Genomic DNA, 9,783 nt, shown 5'->3' with positions numbered 1-9,783 from the left:
ACCAACATGATTTATTTCAAATGAAAGCCATTGTGACAATAAGGTTTGTAAAAGATGTCAAGAAGCATATGGATGTCCAAGGCTCCAGAGGTGATTGAAAGGCTAATTAATGATGGTAAACGTCTAGAAGCTCTTTCGTTAGCTTGTACCTTCAAACATTTTAAGTGCTGTCATCCTATAAACCTGCTTAAGGCACATCTAAATGAAGCTAGGGAGGCAGCAACTACTATATTAAACAGGGGTGAGAAGGGTGCACTGAATGAAGCAGAAAAGCTGGATCTAGAGCCTAAAAAGCAAGAGCCAGAGAAGGTGGGCCCAGAGAATCCAGAGACAGACAACCATTGATGTTGTGGAGGTACCACCACATTAGCATGCCAAGCCCTGTGTACACATTTCAAGTGTTGGAGGTGGCATGACTGAGGAGGAGCTTTTACCTCTTTTTAACAAGTATGGGAAAATAATCAATGTGTCATTTGAAAATGAGAAGCATGATGGAGCAGTAATACGCTATGAACATTATTCAGGAAACGTGGAGGAGTTTCTTTCACAAGTTCGTCAAGCCCTGAATGGTTCAAAGTTGTTGGGCAATAGGACTCTCATTGTTGAGCCTTTTTGGCCAGATTCTCTCCTTTTAATTGGGAACTTGACTCTGGATATTGATGATGATTGCTTACATAAAATGTTTGAACCACATGGGAAAGTTGAGCGTGCTTTTGTGTTACGGAATGCAGAGGGAAGGAGAAAATTAGCCGGCTATTTGAAAAAGCAGGAGACAATCGCACTATGCTAACAAGTGATGAAGCATTGCAGCAGGCTAATGCTGCCATAATGAGAAATATCCCACCTTAGGACCTTACAGCAATCACTCCTGAAAAAGCATTTATCTTTGATAAAATTAGCAGACAAGAAAAACTACGCAGAGATAAAAAGCTCCAACACCATATTACATGGAAGGAGGACAATACCAGGAAATACAATAAGACAACTGCGGAGCTCGACCTGGTAGAGAAAGCCACAACAAACTTTCAGAAACTACTAATAGATGAAAATCAATTCGATCTTTACGAAATGGATATCTACTAGAGCCAAAGGAGAGACCACGAGGGTTGTTGCTTTGTAGAGCTACAGAGGCCAGACTTGTGGCAGAGAAATGCTCAACAAAAATCATTACTCTTTCGAGCCTGTCAAACTTACATATGCTGCAAGAAGCAGAACTTCTTCCACCTGGTACTGCAGTTGTGATTGTAAATGATCAAATATCACCATATTTTGTGCTTCAAGGTGTTGTGGATCCTACTGTAGAACTTGCCAAACTTTCCAGAAAACGAGAAGATTTACTACAGAAAAAGGATGGTTTGTCCAGGAAAATAGAGATCCCAGGTTACAAAGAGAAAGTACCTTTGAAAATTCAGGAGGACTACAGTAAGGGGAGGACTGGATACAAGTGTTCTTCTGGACATGATCTCTATCTCTAAAGAAGTGGGCAAGAAGATTGAATAGAAATGTTGTCGGCACAGAGAGATGGCAGTCATTATATGGGCGTATGGGAAAAAGAAGAGTTTCTGTTTTCTTATGGCTGCTAATCAGAGTGGCAAAGAGCTGATACAGTCCATCTTTGAGCCGAGCTTTCTCCACACCTGTTTTGATTGTCTCATCCCTGATGAATTTTCATACCTGCACATTGTGGAAGGCATAGATTGAGCCTTGCTTTCTTGTGGGCTATTATCCTGTTCTCAGGATTATTAGCCACCACTGAGAAGAAGAATAGACACCATTGAAGAAGACAGAGAAGAAGAATAGGCATTACAGCAGAAGCATTAGTCCTAGTCCTGTTGGAGCCCACCATCAAATATAACGGGAGGCCAATTGATCATGACAAATAAGGATCTTATAGGGGATATCGTGAAACATCACCTCCAAGACACTACAAAAGTAGTCTGATAAAGAGATCTCCACCAAAAAGGAGAGGATTTGCTTTGCTCATCATCAATGGAGGGCACAAACAGGGAGAAATTGCTCTATCCTACTCTACAGATACACAGTACCTCTTGGTGGTTCGTGGTCATGGGGTCGATAGCAAAAGATGTAAGAGAAGAAAATTGAGAGACTACAGATGGCCTGATGGTCTTTGAAAGGGTTCAGAACTTTTCAAAGGTATGAAAGGACAACAAAGTGGGGTAGTGATGAATCACATGATACTCAAGAAAGATAGATGATGCAGGAATGGTTCGAATGTATCTGCTATGATGTCAAATTGAGTAGTTTGTTATTCAGTAAAGAGATCCTTGATTTTTGTCCTATGTTATTGGGTTTCGTATGAATCCTATACAATACTGGGGCATTATTTTGGTATGCACCAAAATGGTTCCCTAAACCTCTTGAATACACCTCTAAGTATCCTTCATACTTGTCCTTTATTGCTACTGCACCTATTCTCAGGGTTGAGACATACAGAATTGTTGTCCCAGATTAGGTTCAGAATTCTCAGAAGCTACATGAGGCTGTGGATAAAATTCAACTAAACCATTCAAACCAAAACAAGGAGGGTAAAATTTATCACTGATGAGAAGGCAACGACTATGAGTACTCCAACGGGCTGACGACTCTACTGTCATGCATTGAAGCTGTGTAGGGATACACTAATCACCATTCTCACTTCTATTCAGTCTCTCCTGACGTATCCGAATCCTGCAAGCCCTGCAAATCCAAAAGCTGCCTCATTATACAAGAATGACATTTCCTTCTACAATAGGAAAGTCGGACAGTGTGTTCGCAGATCATTGGAGTCATAACAGGTCTACAACCTGTAATTCTATTACAAAGATTAAAAGCTTGCCTTAAGCTTTGGATGTTGATTTGTTTCATGCAATACAAGGTTCAATTGTACAGCTTAATCTGGGGACTTTAGAGAGTGGAGAATGTGTTGCCGAGGTTGCCATTGCAAGCAAATTTGGCTTTCTATTCATCTTCAGTTATTGGCAGAAATAAAAACAGAGACTTGACATCATTTTCTTATCTTGCTTATTCGCTTGATTGATCTTCTATCTTGGAATTTCTCAAGGACCTCTGTGGTCGTGACTTTGCTTTTGAAAACCCTTCGACAACGAGTGGCTAGCCAGAGGCGCCTTTACCCCCAACAAATACAAGACAGTTGAAAAGGTCAGATTGCCTTTGGATAGTGATAAGGATTTGCCAATGTTTATGCCATTTATGGATATGGATATAGATATAAACGTCAATGTGGTCAAGGCACAAACAAGACTTGTTCCATTGAAGGAGGAAAAAGAATTTGGAGTCACGGGATTGTCTGATGATCAACCAGCCAAAGAAGATCTAGATGTTGTGATAATCTATGAGAACGTTCGTACTTTGATTCACCCATATGATCCAGGAGGACGCTATGATAACCTATGTCAACTTACCTACTTGTCATATTACCCAGATGATTACCCAGATGATTACCCATATGATCTTGGTGGAAACAATGTTGCAAGTCATAAACAAGTTCCAGTCTTGTTAGTTTTTGCTGTTGAGTTTGATTTGGAGGTTCGCCAAATGGATGTGAGAACTAATTTTCTTAATGGTGATTTAAAGGAAGAGATATACGTGGAGCAACTAGAGGGATTTGTAGCTAAACATAAGGAAAATATTTCTTGCAAACTTCATCGGGCACTCTATGGTCTTAGACAATCTTCAAGAGCTTGGTATCAAAATATTGATCTCTTTCTTACAAAACAAGGTTTTATCTCTTGTTCTTTAGATCCTAACTTTTATGTCAAGCGTTGCAATAATAGTTTTGTTATGCTTGCTTTATATGTGGATAATACTATACTTGTTTCTAACAATCTCAACTTCCTTCAACAAGTAAAGAAGGTTTTATCTTCTACATTTGACATGATTGATCTTGAAGACATATACTCATGTCTTGGTATTCAAATTCAACACTATCGAGAAAATGGTGTTTTATTACTATGTCAAACAAAGTTCATTGAAGATATTATTTAGAAGTTTGGTTTGGGTTCTGCACATCTTGCTAGTACTCCTTGTCTTGTGAGATTTACAGAAAACTCTCATTTTCTACAAAATGATGAACAATTACCATTAATATTCAACCTTATGCTAATATTGTTGGATATCTTCAATTTGTTGGCTTAAATTCTTGCCCTGACTTTCTTTTTACTGCAAATTTTCTTAGACAACATCTTACTTCTCCATGCTTGAAACACTGACGAGGTTTGAAGTATTTGAAAAGCACCAAAGATTTTTAGTTGGTTTATCAACGCTAACAAAACTCTGATTCTCTACATTCACTTCAACTTTTGGGTTATACAAATGCAGTTTGGGCAAGCTCTCACTTATCTATGCATTCTAAAAGTGAAAATTGTTTATTTATCAATGGTTATCTTGTTTCTTGGACTAGCAAGAAATAATGTTGTGTTGTTGGCCATCCTCCTCTCTCAAGCACACCACTTTGATGTGATAACCAAAGTGTTATTAGTCTTGCTAAAGACTATGTTCAACATGACAAGTCTAAACACAATGCAATGCATTATCATTATGTTCAATATGAAGTAAAGAACGGCACGACAATGATTGAACATTTTCCAAGTGATCAAATGACTACAAATATATTCACCAAAGGACTCAATGAAGCACACTTCACTCTGGTGCACTTGGAAGTTGGAGTTGTGTCAACTTCAATCTTTGAGAATTAATCTACTATGGCATTGTAGTGCCATTGTACATAATCCTTGTAGACACCATACACTTCACATATGCACATACACCTCAGACCTCTTGGTCATCTTTGTACATACATATTTAGTTTCACTTCACATGCATGGATTCGCTTTACGTACACACGATAATCCTTCTTGATCATGTTTGTACATTTGTATATAGGAGCTCCAGGTTTTTCCCTTGTGCTCCCCAAGGGTTTTTTTCATCCACTGTAGCTAGATACCTTTGTTTGAGTGGGGTTGTTGGAGCTATATATAGCTCACCCTATCTAGACTAGGTCTCACCTATATATATGTAGATTGTAATCAATATGATGTAGTCTTTGAGAGTGTATATGGTGTGTCTCTTCTCTCCCTATCACGTCTCTACATCTCAACATAGATGTGAACTCGAGGGATACACCTTATAGAACATATAAGATATATGAGTTTTTAAAAAAATGTGATTTAGTTAGTAAATTTTACAGGATTATATTTATACAAGAGATTTTATTATTACAATTTTGAAAAAAATTGTATCTTTACTAAAGTAAAAGGGGTAATTTTATGGCCCTATAATATATAAAGAAATGGTATTTCTTAATACCCTTTAAATGCATGTTATATAGATGATTTCTGATAGGTGCAATATTACCCAAGAATGTGTATGAGGATTGTAAATAGTGTTAAAGAAATTTCATGAAAAAGTTATCAAAAGTGGATTTTAGATGTGTATAAGGCTTTAAAGGGTATCCAACTAGTGTGTAGAAAACTCTAATAGAGAATATGTCTAAAGGTATAGTCTTTGGAACATAAATGCTATCCAAAACCAAGTTGCGGGATAAAATATGGCCCTATTGTTTTGCATGTATGATTTTAATGTAGAGATCTTATTTAGGAAGGAATGGATATTCCAACAAGAATCTAAAATCTAGTAGGATGCCCTAGAAGGACACCATGCCAAGGGAGGAAGGTTGTTTGAATGTGATACTTGTGTTTGACCAATGTTGTATGGAAATGAAGATCACTAAACATAGAATTGAAGAATCTAAAATTGGAAGTGATTTGTTTATCTATCTTAATACCTTGCACCCACTATAGGGATTACATTTTTCGTGATATTACAATGTTTTTATGCACTATACTAGGGCTTCGGGTATATCTTCTTTGCAAAGTACATCTGTGCCATTGTAGGGAAGAGTTAAAAGTATATTAAGCATGTTAGACAACATCATCATTCTGCACACACCTCTTGGTAATGCATAAATGGATATTCATGTAGTCAATAGGGACCCTTTACAACACAACTAGTCACAAATTAATAAAAGTCAACAGAATTCTAGTATAGAGACGCTAGTAAAAAGACAGAAAGAGAAATCTATATTAGAGTTTGAAGGAAATAGAGGAGTAGCAGATACCATAATAAGAAATTACGCTTTGGTGTTGTAGAGCTCAAAACTCTTGACCACCCTCGAGTTGACTTCATGTACATGATAGAATTGTAATTTCACTCTCAATCACACTCTCACTCACAATCTCAATTGCAATCACATTCACAATCTCAATCTCAATTTTTAAAGAAAAGATGATAATGAAGATCACTATTCATTTAGCTTTTCTGTGTCAAAATGGCTTTATGCCTCAAGAATTAATGGTACCTCATTGTGATGATAAATGTCATCCACTCCTTTCCAATACAAGACACCCACTATGATCAAAAAGTGCAGTGCTTGTTTGCTGCTTATTCTTTCTCTTCTCCAACTTTGATAGAGCAACCCCAACCTCTCCTGTAGATAGATAATGCATTATAGTTGCATACTAGGAAAGGATGGAAGCTATATCGATTTTGAATAAACCATCTCGATATCACTCCCTCTAGCCAAAATTTCCTTTGGCTCTCCAAAATCCACAAAACATTCCACGATGCCCTACAATTTTGATGGCTTACTCCTAATCTCATAATAATTGAATTCCTACAAAGTGATTAACCGCTTTGCTAAACAGTCAAGCGGCTACAACTTGTTCATCAATAGTCTAAGTCCCTCTACCTTCATGAAAAATACCATCTTCTCATAGAGAATATAATGCCTAAATTTCTTTGTTGCGAAAACCATTCCAAGGCACAATTTCTCCATATAAGAATAGTTGACTTCAGATATCCCTAATTTACGATTAGAAAAGCTATTGGATGATACCATTTCTCTTCCCAAATTTGGGTAAACAACAATTAATACTATGCATTGTGGTTGCTGAAAATATATAGAAAACTTCACCTCTTCTGGGTGCTTTTAGGATTGGCACTTTCGCTATTTCTTGCTTCACATCCTCAAAAGAGGCATGAAAAGATTCATTCCAATTAAATATACAGTTGAAATAATACAAGTTCATCAATGGCAACGTTCTTTTTGCTAGCACAGTGATAAATCTTCGATAATACCCCACTAATGTGACAAAAAGTTGTGCACCTCTTTTGAAGTGCATGGTGGACTCATAGCAACTATAACCTTTATCTTTTTAGGGTTAGTCGATCACTTTTCCAACTTAGCTAACCACATGGTCCAATAATAGCCCATAGGACACCCCAAAGATGCACTATCATGGATTAAGAGCAATGTAGAACTGTCTGCAATGCTCAAAACATTTTCTCAAAATAATCAATTGTCATTCCCTTGTGGTGGCTACTATCACATCATTGATGAAGAATTTTAACTACTCTTGGATATGTCACCAAAAGTCTTAGTATCCATACGTTGCCAAGACTCAAGTGCATTGCATAACCCAAAGGCCATAGCATGATACACAAAGGTATTGAAGACAGTGATAAATGTCATTTTCAACTTAACTTCCTCTGCAATAGCCATTTGGTTGTATCCAGCAAAGCAATCCATAAATGAATAGATTTCCCTATCCGCTAATTGATATAAAATCTAATCAATAAATGGTAACGGATAGTAATCCTTAGTTGTCAGCTTATTAAGCTCTCTGAAATCTATGCAAAGCCAAATCTGATTATTATTCTTCTTCGTGTGATAACAACTAGCGGACACCACTCCGTGTGTTGTACCAAAAATATTAGGCCAACTTTTCGTAGTTTTTTCAGTTCTTCAAATAGCCCATCCCTTAGTTTGAAAGGCATACACCTTAATTTTTGTCGCATATGGCAACTACCTTACTTTAGGGAAATGGTATGAACAGCCACGTTGGGAGGAATACCTCTTAGCTCGTCATAACTCTGAGACAAGATGTCACATAATTCTTGAATAAAGGACACGTAGTCCTTCCTTTCTTCCAAACTGAGCATGGTCCTTAATTTAATTGGCTATGAATCATTCAATGTACCAAGGTCTAACTAAATAACGTCCACATCTCTTATCCTCTCTTGAGTCTCTATTGGCTCATTCAAATTTACTTGATAGATATCCTCTATAATGGACCCCTCATTGGATTTGTCACTTGATGACGTCTCACTACTAGCTACATCCTCTAATGTATCTATCTCTGTAGAGAATAAAGAAACTCTCTCACTCTAAGGAGATTCAAGGGGACGTAGGTATGCACTACTATGCGTCTAGCACCTCTGCCAAAGATCAACCGACCAACAGGTATATCAACCTGACAGTCCGCTTGTAAAATACATGGCATGTCTAGCAATACTTGATAGCTAGGCCACCATGCAAACTTGATAACCCTAAAGTCTAGAATACATTCCACATTCATAATAGTCACGTGGACTTTAATAATGCAACCTTTAGGTTGTCTTAAACTGTCATCAGTCATTTGGAGAATCATGGAGGCATCTTTTTTATTTCTAGACCTAGCCTCTCCATCAATTCTAAACTCAAAATGTTGACGGAGGATCTCCTGTCCACAATAGCATGATCTACTAATATTCCATCAATATATATAATTTCTACCCTTGGACAATGCTTTTCAGCATGTTCAAACCAATCATCTCCTACCCGCACTATTCCTAAGGGCTCCACAATATACCCCATGCATAGAATCTTCTTAAATTCCTTGTGCACTCCTAGAGACAACTTAATCAACTGTAGGAGATTTACATACAACTTAACTTTGCAAAGAGAACTCGCTAAATTAAATTCATGATAGCTAGCAAGAGCTATCTTTTCTCACCAAACCATTCTGTCCTTTGGTCTTTGATTAGGCTTTGGTGCCTCTTTCTTAGCTTTTTCCTTCTTCTTTGGCAATTCCTTATCCTTCTTGTTGGCATCAGCTTTAGCATCTATGGCTTTTAGAGGTTGTTGAGAGTGGAAAAAGACTGAATTTTTGAGTGATTTTTGTTGATTTTGAGGTCTGAATGATTGATTTTTGATGGATTTAGAGTGATGTATGGTTGTTAATGGAAGTATTTGAGAGTGTTTTGGATTATATTGATTATGTTTTGGAAGTTCATGATGATTTTCAGTGGAGATATGAAGCTCTATGATATTCTATGATGTTCTGATTGGTTCTGTATACCTTCTGTATAGCTTCTGCTTTGTTCTGATTTTCTTCTATATAAACCATGGATTGATGATTGATGAAGATTGAGATCTTTTGAAAGCTTATTGAATAGTTTTTTATAGTTTGGAATAGTTTGAATATGAGTTATGTGTTGAGATATCGAGCCCCACTCGTGATATGCCAGGGTGACCGTTGTGCATTTATGTCACCAACTTGTCAGTTGCAGATGCGGTTGGTACACCGCCAATGAATAATAGCTACATGATAGCTATCCTTATCTACTCTAGTTCGTGGCTCAGTTAGTATGCCACCTTAGTTTGTTGAGTTTGGTTTGAGACCCATATATAGGGTTCTTCTATTTCTTTGTATTTGAGTTCTTTTGGCTTACACAACTAAGAAGAGGAAAACTGTTTTCAGCCTCCATCTCTGTGTGTATTCCCCCATTGTGCAAGCAAGAAAGCTTCAAGTGAGACTCCTTCCTTCTCTCCCACAATCTTGACATGGTATCAGAGCCTTGTTCGTGGTAAGGAGCTCAAGAAAGCAAGCCAAGCTCGCGGTGTTCTGGTAAGAGGAGCAGTGTTGCTTTCATTTTCTGTTTTGG

At 37.4% G+C, this 9,783-nt stretch overlaps 1 protein-coding gene across 1 annotated transcript; it reads left to right on the top strand.

Moving 5' to 3' along the window:
- The first annotated feature begins 412 nt into the window (after positions 1-412).
- LOC148014075 (uncharacterized) lies at positions 413-790 on the top strand. Its single transcript, XM_087666514.1, has one exon. It carries the CDS (start codon positions 413-415, stop codon positions 788-790), a length of 378 nt encoding a protein of 125 aa, XP_087522640.1.
- The last annotated feature ends 8,993 nt before the right edge of the window (positions 791-9,783 follow it).

The sequence above is a fragment of the Lygodium microphyllum genome, chromosome 25 (genome assembly GCF_053477565.2).
Source record: "Lygodium microphyllum isolate KBCC chromosome 25, Lygodium_microphyllum_v1.1.10, whole genome shotgun sequence".
Classification (NCBI taxonomy): domain Eukaryota; kingdom Viridiplantae; phylum Streptophyta; class Polypodiopsida; order Schizaeales; family Lygodiaceae; genus Lygodium; species Lygodium microphyllum.
This window is presented reverse-complemented; position numbering and strand designations above follow the sequence as displayed.